The sequence below is a fragment of the Cannabis sativa genome, chromosome 5 (assembly GCF_029168945.1).
Source record: "Cannabis sativa cultivar Pink pepper isolate KNU-18-1 chromosome 5, ASM2916894v1, whole genome shotgun sequence".
Classification (NCBI taxonomy): domain Eukaryota; kingdom Viridiplantae; phylum Streptophyta; class Magnoliopsida; order Rosales; family Cannabaceae; genus Cannabis; species Cannabis sativa.
The window spans coordinates 4,820,877-4,836,444 of record NC_083605.1 but is presented as its reverse complement, the minus strand read 5'-3'; the positions used below and the strand labels follow the sequence as shown (position 1 = coordinate 4,836,444).

Below are 15,568 nucleotides of genomic sequence, written 5' to 3'. Positions count from 1 at the left end.
TGGTGACAGTTAATTGGATAACGACTTCAATTTACAGCCAACATTTGAGGTAGATACATTGGTGTCCTTTTAACATTTTTCTTTACAAATTGAATATTGAAAAAGATATAGTTTGTTTTGAAAGTTCCACGGAAAGAAAAGTCTTATTTATTAAAGAAGAGACTGAAATATAAGTCCCACTTCCACCCACCTCAAAATAAGTCCTTCGAGGAAGGTGACCTCAACAAAAGTTTCATGTTATCTATCCTACTGGAGCTTATCACAATTAACCAACAAAAACTTGGTCCATTCCTGTTTAATAAGAACAAACTGGGTTAAGAAAAAAAAGAAAAAACTTAGAGAGAGAAAGAGAGAGCAATTATATTGTAATTATAGATGACCAAAATCATGTATTGGTCAAGCATGATGTTGTTGGTGGTAGTGTTGTTGTTGGAGGTGGTTGAAGCTAAGTGTGGAAAGAAAGGCCCAAATATCAGATTCCCATTTGGGCTAAAAGATGACCAAAATCAACCACCATATCCTGGCTTCCAGCTATCATGCAGTGGCATAAACACACTTCTTGAGTTCCCAAAATCATCTTTGAAGCTCTTTGTAAAACATATTGATTACAAAGCTCAAGTAATTGAACTTTACGACCCTCATAACTGCCTTGAGAGACATGTCATGAAAATCCAGGACTTGCCATCACTTTCTCCATTTCAATTCGAAGCAGATGACCTCATCAAATATACCTTGTTCAATTGTTCAAACGATGGAGAAAGACATATATATTATCGATCAATATTCATCCCTTGCCTTAGTGGCCCTGGTTATCAAATTTATTTCTCTGACTCAAGCAATTCAATTGAATACTTGCCCATACATTGTACCAAGTTGAATAACACATCATCTCCTCTTCCCGATGTAGAGAAGTGGAAGAACAGACTACGTTTGGAATGGCTTAAACCAAATTGTCGCCATTGTGAAACAAAAGGGAAGACTTGTCAACTCAAAAATGCCACCCATCTCCAATCAATTATATGTATTCCTCCCATTCCTCCCAAAGGTAACTCCTTTATCTCTTTCAACTTCTGCAGTTGGCTTTTTTTTAACACATAAGCAGAGTAGCCTATACATTTTATGAGAGTAAATTTTGTCATGTCACATAATAATCTTGTGGTTACTCCGTGATCACTATAACTATTGGATCAAGATTGAGTTGATTAATGCTTGAAAGTCGAAGTAAATCAAATCGAATCTAGAATACATTTTACCTTAATTAAAGTACATTAAACAAAATTTATAGTACATCACGGAATGTAATCAAGATTTATTATCATAATTTGTTTCTTAAGTAGATTAACTTAACTTGGTTGTACACTTGTACTTTCTCAGGTGAAAAGAAGAAATTTGTCACTATTGGTGAGTTTTCTTATTGGAACTATATATCTTAGATTTAGTATAGACTGATACTATGAATCTTGATATATATGTATAACTGCATTTTATTTGTCTTCTTCTATAGGTGCTACCTTGGTGCTGCAGTAGTGACAGTAGTGCTTATTCTAATTTATCGTGCTTACAACTCTAATAAACAAGGAAAAGAGTACAAACTGAGAATAAAGAGATTTTTGGAGGATTACAAAGCTCTAAAGCCAAGCAGATATTCATATGCTGATATTAAGAAAATTACAAGTCAATTCTCTGAAAAATTGGGAGAAGGAGCTTATGGAACAGTTTACAAAGGAAAGCTCTCTACTGATTTTTTCGTTGCAGTGAAAATTCTTAACAACTCAAAAGGCAATGGAGAAGAGTTTATAAATGAAGTTGGAACAATAGGTCAAATTCACCATATCAATGTGGTTCGGTTGGTTGGATATTGTGCGGATGGAGCTAGAAGAGCTCTTGTGTACGAGTTCTCACCCAATGGATCATTGCAACAGTACATATCTTCTCCAGATTCTAAACATTTTCTTGGATGGGGAAAGCTAAAAGACATTACTTTAGGCATTGCCAAAGGAATTGAATATCTTCACCAAGGGTGTGATCAACGAATACTTCATTTCGATATCAAACCTCATAATGTCTTGTTAGACCAAAACTTCATTCCAAAAATTTCTGATTTTGGTTTGGCCAAGCTGTGTTCCAAGGATAAAAGTATTGTGTCAATGACTACAGCAAAAGGGACCATGGGTTATATTGCACCTGAAGTTTTCTCTAGAAATTTTGGAATTGTTTCATACAAGTCAGATATTTATAGTTTTGGAATGATGTTACTCGAAATGGTTGGAGGAAAGAAGATAACTGATGTGAAAGAGGAAGTTTATTATCCGGAATGGATTTATAATCTCTTAGAAGAAGGAGAAGATTTGCGAATTCATGTTGATAAAGAAGAAGATGCTAAGATTGCAAAAATGTTAGCAATTGTAGGACTATGGTGCATTCAATGGCATCCTACAGATCGTCCTTCTATGAAAGTTGTGATTCACATGCTGGAAGGAGAACAAAATTTGACTTTGCCACCAAATCCTTTTACCTCTAATGATTCAACAAAAACAAGAGTTGATATGCCAAGAAGGAGAATGAACTTGGAATTAGAAACTATAACTGAGTTGGAGTGATATAATCTAACGACAAGTTTGTATTTACTTTGTATATGTTTAAGATCTATGCACTTGAATGTCAACATGGTGAGATAATAACATTTTCATACTGTTTAAAAGAGTTAATTTAACATGTGTGTAATAAAATAATAAGTGTTGTGAAATACTTGTTATTTTTAGTAATATTCTCTGGTTTAGCTTAGATTCCTTTGGATTTCCTTCTCGATCCTTCCTTCTCTAGTGATCTTTGATTTGGATTGATGGGAGCACAGAGATTTTCATGTAGAAAACCCTCTGATGCCTTGTTAGGAAAATGGATGCAATAGACGCAGGGTAAAATAGGAATTATGCAACAGCCTCATCTAGTTGGACACCTCATTATTGGGGAAATGATTAGAGCATCTCTTCTATTAGAATATTAGTCGTTGTACCATTATACTGTACATATTTTTCTGTGCCAATGATAGGTTGGCAGGGCATACGTGTCCTACTCTAGAATATTCTTGTAAACCTGTTCTTGCTATATGGGGCTGGACCTCTATAAATATGATTTTTTTACGTTATATTATTTACATTTGTTATTTAATTATTCTTAATTGTTTTAATTTGACTCACTGTCGCTGACTAAAAGCAAGATTAATAATTTGACTTTGGCCTTCGGCACTGAGCTGTAAGTCTCAAACCTAGCCCTCGAATTGACCTCGGAGCTTGACCCTAAACCTAAACCTAAACCTAAACCTTAGCTTGGACCTTGACTCTAGACCCAAACTTAGACTTGGACTTGACTTATGACCTAGGCCTTCGACCTTAATTCCAACCTAATCTTGGATTTCGATCTAGGACTCAAACCTTGTGGACGCTGACCTCGACCCCTGTCCTTGACCCTTGGATCCCGGCCTTGGACCCTAACCCAACCTCATTCGGACCTTGATCCCAACTTTGACTTTACCACAAAATAATCTAAGTTCATAAATAATAGGCTAATTAGCAATTTTTTTCCCCAAACTTTGATATATACCAAATCATGCTTCCTGAACTTTTTTGTCTGTTAAAAATTTCTCTTGAACTATTGAGATTGTTAGATCTAAGGACTTTTTCTAATTTCATTTAATTTTACTGTTTCAGTGATAGTTTATGTACTAAACCATGTTCCCCAGACTTTGATATCTACCAAATCATGCCCCTCAAACTTTGATATGTATTAAATCATGCCCCTCAACTTTCATCTATGCTAGAATTTTTTTACTAAAATTAGACAAAAGTCTTTAAATTTAACAATATTAATAGTTGAGGGAGAATTTTCAACGGCTAAAAAAGTTTAGGGGGCATGATTTAGTACATGTCAAAGTTCGGAGGGAAAAATTACTAATTAGCCTAATAATATTGGATATCCATTTTCTTATGTATTCCATAGTACACTATGGGTTGAATTAAAATTAATTCAATAACACTTATCCTCTAAACATAGTAGTTTAATACAATATGAAAGGTTGATACAGAATGTGAATTGAATCCTAAGATGTTAAAGTACTGTTATCCTAAATTATTAGTCAAAATCTGTTGTGCTATTTACTAATTGTTATCCAATCAACATATCTATCCTTCATGCTATTTTTGAATAGTAATTTTTTTTGTCAAAACATCTTTCATAATAGTAAAATTTTAAATAACACATCTCAAGTAAAACCTTCTCTCAAAAAATACAACATCTTTTCTCTCATTCGTAAAAACCATTATTTAAAATGCTTAGGATTATTCTCAAAATTTCTGTTTCTATCATCTACATTTTTGTCATTTTCCATTAATCAGGATATCCATCATATATTTCAACACCAATAATTTACTATACATTGCCACCTTCCACTTAGTATGTTTTTCTTTTTCAAAAAGGAAATAAGGATGGAGAGGGTAGGAAGAGGGGAGGGAGGACAACGAAATTCTATTGTTTGATAAGAAAGAAAAAGAAAATAGGAGGGAGATGATAGATGCATGGAGGTATCAACTCTCCCTCCTAATCTTTTATTTTGAATCCTTTAAAAAATGAGGGAATGAAAGAAAAGACAAAAACACAAATTAAATAAATATTTTTAGTAAAAGTAAGATGTGTAACAATAACATTACTATTCAAATGGTAACATTACTATTCAAATGGATTGTCGTAAGAGATTTGACTTGTTCTCCAATACAAAATTATTAATTTTTAGAGATTTTTTTTGTAAAAAAAAAATTAAGAAAAATAAAGAAAATATATTTAGTTATGGAATTATAGAATGTCAATTAAAATGAACGAATGATGAATAAAAATAATCTAATATAATCATGAAAGAAAAATCCTTTCCATTATGACCTTTCAAAGTTAAATCACAAAAATTGAAATAAAATAAAACACAAGAAAAAAGTAACTCACAATAATTAGGTTTGGATTTATATCAAATCCATTATTTATTGTCATATATCACCAACTAAAATTTGCCAAGATGTAGGTTTGAACTTATCTTGGTAGTGTTAATGATGGTATTGTTGAATTCATTGAACATGATGCCTCTTGGACAAGTTCTCTAGGCTTGTCTAGCTGATATAGAGAAGGCTTAGGAGGTATTTGTAGACAATCAACTTCTCCTTCAAGTAATTCTATAACTTTGTTCATTGTAGGGCGATCACTTGGCTTCAGTTGTATACACCATAATGCTACTATAATCATCTTCTTCATAACCTTTGAATTTTCCTCATCTGTAAGTGTTGTTTCTATGTCTATATTTTTTCCTTCACTTAGTTGATCATGCACCCAAGAAGGAAAGTAAATTTGGCTAGTATTTTCCGCATCCGCTTTTATATTTTTCCTTTTACCTACCATCTCCATCAATAACATTCCAAAACTATACACATCGGCCTTATTAGAAACTCTTCCAATATTTTTGTAAAATAATTCTGGAGCTATGTATCCTAATGTTCCTCTTGCTGCAGTTAGAGACAAATTCTGATTATCCAACGGGCATAATCTTGCTAACCCAAAATCAGAAACTTTTGGATTAAAATTTTCATCCAAAAGAATGTTGTGAGGCTTAATATCAAAGTGTAAAATTTGCATGTGACATCCTTGATGCAAATATTCAATTCCACGTGCCACACCAAGCGAAATTTCAAAAATTTGCTTGCAACTTAAAGAGGCAATTCCTTCGTGAGAAAAAATATATTTTTCTAAAGATCCATTGGACATGAAATCATACACGAGAGCGTGATTCGAGGAATGGACACAAAATCCTATCAAACGAACGACATTGACATGATGAATTGTTCCAATTGTAGAAATTTCATTGATGAAATCTTGTCCATTTCCTTTGGATTTACTCAATATCTTCACCGCAACAAAACGACCACTACGAAGCTTTCCTTTGAACACAGAGCCATAACCTCCTTCACCTAATTTATTCTTGAAATTTTGGGTCATCTTCTTTATATCTCTAAATGAGTATCTTATAGGAGTAAGATTATTTTGAGTGTGAAGGAATTCCTCAATAGAATTATACATTGATAAATGACGCCTTCGCCATTTATAGATTAAAAAAATAACTACAAATGGAGTTCCCAATATAAACTTTAGTCCCACATATGGTACTGCATTTTAACAAATTGAAATTTTGGCTTCAGTACACAATTATTTATGCATGAAGGTGATTACACTAAAAAATTATCACATATTACAAGTATAAAGCAAAAATTATTTTATATTTAGCATAACAAGACAACTATATGATATATTTTATGCAATTTTTAGCATTGTATTCCATCATATAAATGCAAACTTGCCGTAATATTTATTATATCTAATTAATATTTCTATTAAAAATTATAAAACATAAAATAAAATTTTATTAATTTTTAAAAGTAAAAGTTCTTATTACTTACCAAGCACACCCGTAAATGCATTCAATATGATAACTGCAAGAAGGCAATAATAAATGAATCAGAGAAACATAGATGGAGTGAAAATATTTATATAAAAAAAATAAAGTTTGAAAATACTACTAATATATATATGGGACACGCTTTACTCTCGTGATGTACTTCACGAAATGTATTTCGTGATGTACGACAACTGTTAGATGGTGGAATTATTTGAGTTGAGGGCTGCGGTTGATCAAGGGGTAATTAAGGTTAAAAAATAGTAATGTACCTTAAGATCCATTTAATATATCGCGAGACAAAATCGTGTCTTTATATATATGTAACACTTCTTAATAGGTATTACGTAATTTAATTATAAATATTAATTTTAAAAATATTAAACTATTAAATTTTGATCCAATAACAAATAATAAAAGAAAAAATTGAATTTCCATACTTAATTAAAAAAATATCACTTTTTAAACTATATCAAAAATATATTTCTATACAAACTACTTAAGTCAAACTGTATTTTTTCTTTTTTGCCAAAAAAAAATTTTTCTTAATTTTTTTTAAGTCCATGGAACAATCTTAACTTATCTAATGTAAAAATGAGAAATTTTTTTTAATTAGATAGGAAAAATTAAGCATGAAAACTTAAATTTTCATAATATTACCATGAGTAATACCCATTATTAAGAGTGCAACCATATATATACACGATGTTATATAAGATAGAATTATTACATCCAATGCCCGTATCTGCAGTGATGGAAGATAATTTTGACATTAGCGGATCAGAGCAAAGTTGATTCAATATATATACGAAGCTAAACCCAACATAAGAGCTACTTACCACATCGCCATTGCCAGTTGTGGCGTGCTGCCCCATGGCACACCCACACTAGGGCCATTTTGTAACATGAGCATGCCTTGGTGCTTGATCATTAGTCAAGTCTCGCACCAAGCACCTCATTGGGGTATTTTGTAACATGAGCATGCCTTGGTGCTTGATCATTAGTCAAGTCTTGCACCAAGCACCTCATGGGGGTTGGGAACCTTTTGGTGTTTAGCTTTCTTTATTTGTATTTCCTTCACATATGTCTACAGAGCTAAAATCATCTATGTTCCTGGAAATCCCTTAAAACCCCAATAAGCTCTTTAGGGGGGGGGGGTGACCAGGTGACTTATGAAGCACCTTGTCACCAGCATGATAGGGGCCCAACTGTGTACTCCCTTGCCCTATCAAGGCCATATATTAATAAAACGATGTTTATCCATGCTTCTTGTGTATGCTTCTATATGGTCTTTGTGATGCCTGTTTGTTGCCTTTGTTGGGCCATTGCGTGCCATTTGTCTATATGTTTGCTTGTGGGTTGTGTGAGATTGGTCCTTGGGGGACGCTTTGTGTTTGCTTGTTCATGCTTCTTGTTTGCACTCAACATGTGCGAGACATGTATCGTGCCTAACCTTTGAACTTGTTTGCCTGCAGATGCGTTTAGGCTGACTTGCTAGCTCGGTGTGCCAGCAAGTGCCGCACGTTCCACCTACTTGGGGGTGTCCAAATAGGCGGCCCGTGACAGTTGGTATCAGAGCCAAGAGAAAAGGGAAGCTTGGTAACACGACATAATGGTGAGCAACACCCAAAGGATTCAAGAGCTTGAGAGGCGCATAGGGGAGTTAGATGGCCTGGACGAGAGGGTCAGGGATCTAGCCCCTAACAATCAGAACTCAGGGCCAACAGTGACACAACAACAAGTTGCCTCGTTGGCTCAAGACTATGCAAACTTGTTGGCCAGGGTAGCTGCGATCGAGAGAAGAGATGCTGCTATCGGAACATCAGGTGCACCTCAGATGGAGGATCGCATCAAGGCATTAGAACAAGCAACAGCGGGCATGCGAGGCTGCAACATCAGCTGTCTTACTGAAAATGGGCAGGTTGCATTACAAGACTCTCTCAATGATACGATCGAGGATTGTAATGTGTCTGTCACCGCCATCCGGGAAGAATTGGCAGGGATGTCAACCAAGCTAAATCTTACCATGATAGCAGCAGAGCGTGCAAATACCGGGGGGCACGGAGGTATGGAGTATGGCCGACCGAGAGCACCCGAGCCCAAATGCTATGGAGGGGCGAGGGATGCCAAGGAGCTCCAAAACTTTCTGTTTGACATGGAGCAGTACTTTAGGGTCGTGCGGACCGACTCTGAAGAAGCCAAGGTAGCAACAGCTACCATGTATTTGTCCGGGGACGCCAAGTTGTGGTGGAGGACGAAATATGAAGATATTCAGAATGGTAAATGCACCATCGACACTTGGGAAGATCTCAAGAAGGAATTAAACGCCCAATTTCTGCCAGAGAATGTCGCCTACCTGGCTCGACGTCAGCTTAGAGAGCTAAAGCAAGTCGGGACAGTCCGAGACTATGTGAAGAAGTTCTCTGGATTGATGCTCGACATCAAAGATATGAATGAAGTCGACAGACTTTTCTACTTCCTTGAAGGACTCAAGCCATGGGCTAAACAAGAGCTGCAAAGGCAGCGTGTGGCAGATCTCGCCACTGCTCAAGCTGCAGCCGAACGACTGACTGACTACACCTCTGAGAATTCGCAGCCAAAGAAGACGAATCCTCAGACCAGCGCCAACAATGCCGCAAGCAAGAAGTCAGGAAAGCAGTGGTCGAGTAAAAGTGGGGGAGGAGACAAGAGGACTCCTGAATCTAGTTCCTCCTCCAAAAGTGATGCTGCAACGGGGAAGAAGCCCCTTAAGTGTTGGCTTTGCCAAGGCCCACATAGGGCGGCTGCTTGCCCCCACCAGTCCAAGCTGAGTGCCATAAAGGCATCCATTGCTCAAGAGGAGCAAGGATGCGGGGAAGAGGATGAGGATGAAGACTGCGCGCACATGAGCGCTGTTCGATTAATGGCTGCTCTCAAGAAGCATGGCGTCGGAGGGAAGAAAGCCCTTGGGAAGGGGTTGATGTTTGTGGAGGCCACTTTAAACGGTAAGCAGGCCAAGAGTGTACTGATTGACACCGGCGCAACACACAACTTCATCTCAGAAATTGAAGCTAAGAGAGTGGGCCTAAAACTGGAGAAAGATGCGGGTCGCATGAAGGCAGTCAATTCCAAGGCCATGGCCACAAGGCGGAGTGGCCGAGAAGGTGAATGTTAAGATTGACGGATGGGAGGGACAACTTGACCTCGTAGCGGTTCGCATGGATGACTTCGATGTGGTGTTGGGAATGGAGTTTCTAGCAGAGAAGGGGGCCATTCCAATTCCAGCAACAGGGAATCTCCTGATTATGGGTGAGAATCCTTCAATGGTACCCGCCAAAGTGAGACAGCCCCCAGAAGTCAAGCTACTATCAGCCCTACAACTGAAAAGGGGCTTGAAGAAGAAGAGGCCAACATTTGTCATCGCTCCCACCGTGTACGACGAAAAAGTGGAAGAGTCCACTCCACCTGTAATCAAGAAGGTGTTAGATGAATTCAAGGATGTGATGCCAGACGAGCTTCCAAAGAGACTGCCTCCCAGGAGGGGAGTTGATCACCAAATTGAGCTGGTGCCAAGTGCAAAGGCCCCAGCTAAAGCAGCATATCGAATGTCTCCTCCGGAACTTAAAGAGTTGAAGAGTCAGCTAACGGAGATGCTGGAGGCAGAATTCATCAAACCCTCAAAGGCACCTTTTGGTGCCCCCGTGTTGTTCCAAAAGAAGAAGGACGGGACCTTGAGACTATGCATAGACTACCGCGCCCTCAACAAGGTGACTGTGCGCAACAGATACCCCATTCCCTTGATCGCGGATCTGTTTGACCAGCTAAATGGAGCGAAATACTTCACGAAGTTGGACTTGAGATCAGGATACTATCAAGTTCGTATCGCAGAAGGGGATGAACCAAAGACGACTTGTGTTACTCGGTATGGGGCGTTTGAGTTTCGCGTCATGCCGTTTGGGTTGACTAATGCGCCAGCCACATTCTGTACATTGATGAATGAAGTCTTCCATGATGTCTTAGACAAGTTCGTGGTGGTGTACTTGGATGACATCGTGGTCTACAGCGCCACTTTAGAAGAGCATCAGGAACACTTGACAACGGTGTTTCGGAAGTTGAGGAAAGAACAGTTGTATGTAAAGCGCGAGAAGTGTTCTTTCGCTCAGAAAAGTATCAAGTTCCTGGGTCATATTGTGGAACACGGGAAAATCCGTATGGACATGGAAAAGGTGCGGGCGATCCAAGAGTGGACGACCCCAACCAACGTGAAACAACTTCGCTCGTTTCTCGGTCTAGCCAATTACTATAGAAGATTTGTGGAGGGCTATTCGAGAAGAGCGACACCCTTGACAGAGTTATTAAAGAAGGGTGTTACATGGACGTGGTCTGAGAAGTGCGAAGAAGCTTTTCGAAGTTTGAAAGAAGCCATGGTCGAAGATCCTGTATTAGCCCTGCCCGATGTATGCAAGCCTTTTGAAGTACAGACTGACGCGTCAGATTATGCTTTAGGAGGGGTACTCGTGCAGGAGGGCCACCCCGTGGCATTTGAGAGCCGCAAACTTTCCGAAGCAGAGAGGCGGTACACTGCGCAAGAGAAAGAGCTCTTGGCAGTTATTCATTGTTTACGGACGTGGAGGCATTACTTGCTGAGGTCAAAGTTTGTGGTGAAGACGGACAATACTGCTGTTAGTCATTTCCTCACACAGCCAAAACTGACTCCCAAGCAGGCCAGATGGCAGGAATTCTTGGCAGAATTCGACTTCTACTTCGAGCACAAGGCTGGACGTCTTAATCAGGCAGCTGATGCCCTTAGTCGTAAAGCCGAGTTGGCGGCGCTAAAGGTGTTAGCGGGCATGTCAGCTAGCCAAGTGGGTACACCAATCAAAGAGCGCATCAAGGAGAACTTGGAGAAGGACCCAGTTGCAAAGAACATCATGACTCTCGCAAGAAAGGGAAAAACAACTCAGTTTTGGGTAGAGGATGACCTCTTGTGGGCCAAAGGTGGGCGGTTGTTCGTTCCAAAGGCAGGCGATCTAAGGAGGACGCTGCTGAGTGAGTGTCATGACACGTTGTGGGCGGGTCATCAAGGGTGGCATAGGACACATGCCCTTTTGGAGCATGGGTACTATTGGCCGCAGATGCGGGAAGATGTGGTGGACTACACAAGGACCTGTCTCGTCTGCCAACAAGACAAAGTGGAGAGGCATAAGACGCCAGGGTTGTTAGAACCTCTATCGGTCCCAAACAGACCATGGGAGAGTGTCTCGCTTGATTTCATCTCAGGTTTGCCGAAGACTGGGGACTTGAATGCAATCTTGGTGATTGTGGATAGATTTTCAAAGTATGCAACCTTCATCCCGGTGTCGAAGCAGTGTCCGGCAGAAGAGACAGCTCAACTTTTCTTCAAGCATATTGTAAAATACTGGGGAGTACCCCAGAATATAGTAAGTGACCGAGATCGAAGATTCACAGGGACCTTCTGGTCCGAACTATTCAAGCTTCTTGGGTCACAGATGAACATCTCCTCGAGCTACCATCCACAGACAGATGGGCAGACAGAAAGATTCAATGGGATGTTGGAGGAGTATTTGCGGCACTTTGTCAATGCCAACCAGAAGAATTGGCCGCAACTACTAGACGTAGCTCAATTTTGTTTCAACTCTCAGAAGAGTTCTTCATCAAACAAGAGCCCTTTTGAAGTTGTGAACGGACAGCAACCACTGTTACCCCACACAGTGGATGAATACCATGGACGGAATCCGCGGGCCTTTAATTTTACAAAAGGCGGAAGAAGAACACGAGGAGATTGCCCCGAAGCATATTTAGAGAAAGCTTCACGAAGAATGAAGAAGTGGGCGAGATCGAAACGCCGAGCCGTGGAGTTCAAGAGACGGGTGACTTAGTGTTGATCAAGCTGCGGCGAGAACAATTGAGATTCGAGGGGACAAGGACATCGGACTCGTACGCAAATACGAGGGCCTGTTCCGATCATCTCCAAAATTGGCCTAGCATCCTACAAAGTCGAACTACCTTCATGGATGAAGATACACCGGTCCCGCACGTCGGCAACCTCAAGCCGTATCATGAAGATCCGGAAGATCCGGCGCGCAACCGATCTACCGGGGACGACATCGGCATTCAACGACGCGAAGACAGAGAACCGAAGAAATCCTTGCCGAAAGAACTGTTCGTGTGAAGAAAAAGAAGAGAAAAGAGTACCGGTCAAATGGAAAGGCCTTGCCGATGACGAGATCAGCTGGGAAAAGGCGGAGGACTTGCAGCAGTTTATACAGAAGATTGAAGATCATGCGGCAGGTTCGTCGAGGACGCCGAACAATTAAGTGGGGGAGAATGTGGCGTGCTGCCCCATGGCACACCCACACTAGGGCCATTTTGTAACATGAGCATGCCTTGGTGCTTGATCATTAGTCAAGTCTCGCACCAAGCACCTCATTGGGGTATTTTGTAACATGAGCATGCCTTGGTGCTTGATCATTAGTCAAGTCTTGCACCAAGCACCTCATGGGGGTTGGGAACCTTTTGGTGTTTAGCTTTCTTTATTTGTATTTCCTTCACATATGTCTACAGAGCTAAAATCATCTATGTTCTGAAATCCCTTAAAACCCCAATAAGCTCTATAGGGGGTGGTGACCAGGTGACTTATGAAGCACCTTGTCACCAGCATGATAGGGGCATTTGTGTACTCCCTTGCCCTATCAAGGCCATATATTAATAAAACGATGTTTATCCATGCTTCTTGTGTATGCTTCTATATGGTCTTTGTGATGCCTGTTTGTTGCCTTTGTTGGGCCATTGCGTGCCATTTGTCTATATGTTTGCTTGTGGGTTGTGTGAGATTGGTCCTTGGGGGACGCTTTGTGTTTGCTTGTTCATGCTTCTTGTTTGCACTCAACATGTGCGAGACATGTATCGTGCCTAACCTTTGAACTTGTTTGTCTGCAGACGCGTTTAGGCTGACTTGCTAGCTCGGTGTGCCAGCAAGTGCCGCACGTTCCACCTACTTGGGGGTGTCCAAATAGGCGGCCCGTGACACCAGTCGTTGCAAATAGTATTGCTCATTTATTAGCTCGAGCATCTTATTTAGTTACTGATCGTGTTATCAGGAATAGTGATGTTACTCCAAATTTTAATCATATAATCACTATAGATTGCAATTAATAAAGATAATGAATTTTTCAAAAAAAAAAAAAAAAAGGTAAAAGTTTGAATCAGAGAAACATAGATGTAATAAAAATATTTATATAAAAAAAAAATAAAGTTTGAAAATACGTACTAATAATATACATATGGTGGTTTATAAGATAGAATTATTACGTATGTCATCAATGCTTCGAAAGCTCCTATCTGCAGTGATGGAAGATAATTTTGACATTAGCGGATCAGAACAAAGTTGATTCAATATATTTACAAAGCTAAACCCAACATAAGACCTACTTACGACGACATCGCAATGATCGCATCTCGTCGGAATAATCGATGGAGCAGTAATCACCAAATACGTTATAGAATTGTATTTTCAACCATGAAAGCTCAAAGCCATAAGTAAGGTGATTGTGAATGTCAAAATAAGATGTATTCGTCCCATTCACCACTACCTGATTTGATATGCAACTGCTTAGCTCTGTTTCGCACCCGATCGCCATATCGGAAACATTGAACCCACCATCCACCACATAATAATTAGAACCATTGCAGTAAGAAGCAGTGTCTATATAATTATTATTCACTTCTATTGGTGGATTTTCACATTTCAAGAATACTATTTGCTTTCTGAGTTTGACATCCTCTCCCGAATGGTAGCTGTAAGAACTCAAACCATTGAAACTATTTTCTCTCAATAGAAAGTTATTTGGGAAGGAGCAATAGTTGTTCTTGTCAAGTTTGGAGTCTGCAATTCTAATGGTGTAGTTTCCGTAATTGATTGACCTCACCAAGAATTTCACATCATTTTTGGAGTGTATTACAGTAAGATTGTTGTCGCAAGAAAGCTCATATTCTGGGTAGCCACAGTGTTTCGGATCTGTGTTGAGTCTGAAAGGACTTGTTATGTTGATAATATAATTATCACAAGAAGAGGGTGGACAATAATGAGGATTTGATGATTTTGCATAGCTACTTGTAATATTATTAAGGAACAATAATAAGAAGAAGGGGGTCATTATAGAATAATTATCAACAAGGTAATAAGCCATGGAAAATCTTCTCGTAGAGAAGGATGGACAGAGAAACAGATGAAGTTAATTTTCTACACCAAACTAATAAAATGATTTTATCAAATTTTGGTTTATATCATAAGATATAAAAATAAAACAATTTAATGATTGTTATACTATACTATTCAGACATGTTACAATCAACTCACAATAATATCAAAGAATAGTCAAAGTAGAGTGCATTAAAAGTTTAGGTACATAATTGGTTTTCGTCACTATCTAAATTTAAATGACCTCTAAATAAATGTGAAAAAAGATAAGGTATATGGGACCATCATCCTGTGTTGTAAAGAAATGATAAGAATATCAGTCAAAAGAAATGAAGACAACACTAAGGAACAGTAAAACAATGGGCACCCATGGAAATTGTTATTGTTCCCCTTTCAATTTGCATTTGTGAGAGAGCCTGTTTAGCTGTGTTTTCAATTTTCAGTTTTTAAAGGTAAGAATAAAAAATAATTTTTTGTCATTTTAAAATTTAATGGTGTTTGGCATAAATATTTTAAAACTATTTTTAGATTTTTTCTTACTAAAAAAAATTAATATTTTAACACCATACCATGACATGAACTATTCGGGTTCGGGTTCAGGTATGATTTCGGGTCTGAAATCCGAATATGCAAGCAAAAATATAATATAATATATTAGAAAAAAAAAATTGTTTTTGAAAATTGAAAACAACATTTTGATATTTTCTGTTTTTTAGTTTTTTAAAACTCAATTTTAAAAAACTGTTTTTAAAAAATTTTGCCAAATGACCCCTATTAATTTTTAAAAACTGTTTTCAATTTTAAAAAACAAAAAACTGTTTTTAAGCTATGAAGCCAAACGGCCTCTGGGCTTTTCTAAACCAACTCATGAAAGTATTTAATAA

The 15,568-nt window shown here is 38.5% G+C and overlaps 2 protein-coding genes across 2 annotated transcripts; one reads left to right on the top strand and one right to left on the bottom strand.

Annotated features, from left to right (window-relative positions):
- The first annotated feature begins 132 nt into the window (after nucleotides 1-132).
- Nucleotides 133-2,781, top strand: LOC115717484 (rust resistance kinase Lr10). Its single transcript, XM_061115304.1, has 2 exons — nucleotides 133-1,045; nucleotides 1,375-2,781. The coding sequence occupies exon 2, from the start codon at nucleotides 1,470-1,472 to the stop codon at nucleotides 2,598-2,600; it is 1,131 nt and encodes a 376-aa protein (XP_060971287.1). The 5' UTR covers nucleotides 133-1,045; nucleotides 1,375-1,469; the 3' UTR covers nucleotides 2,601-2,781.
- A 2,115-nt stretch (nucleotides 2,782-4,896) lies between these two features.
- On the bottom strand, nucleotides 4,897-13,994 carry LOC115716856 (rust resistance kinase Lr10). Its single transcript, XM_061115305.1, has 4 exons — nucleotides 13,916-13,994; nucleotides 13,796-13,825; nucleotides 6,489-6,521; nucleotides 4,897-6,197 (listed from the first exon to the last, which is right to left on the bottom strand). Exon 4 carries the CDS (start codon nucleotides 6,109-6,111, stop codon nucleotides 5,074-5,076), a length of 1,038 nt encoding a protein of 345 aa, XP_060971288.1. The 5' UTR covers nucleotides 6,112-6,197; nucleotides 6,489-6,521; nucleotides 13,796-13,825; nucleotides 13,916-13,994; the 3' UTR covers nucleotides 4,897-5,073.
- Nucleotides 13,995-15,568: the final 1,574 nt, after the last annotated feature.

What these genes read in the sequence shown, in the direction of transcription:
- LOC115717484 (XM_061115304.1), top strand. Translation starts at nt 1,470, where the DNA reads ATGTATAACTGCATTTTATTTGTCTTCTTCTATAGGTGCTACCTTGGT.
- LOC115716856 (XM_061115305.1), bottom strand. Translation starts at nt 6,111, where the DNA reads ATGTATAATTCTATTGAGGAATTCCTTCACACTCAAAATAATCTTACT.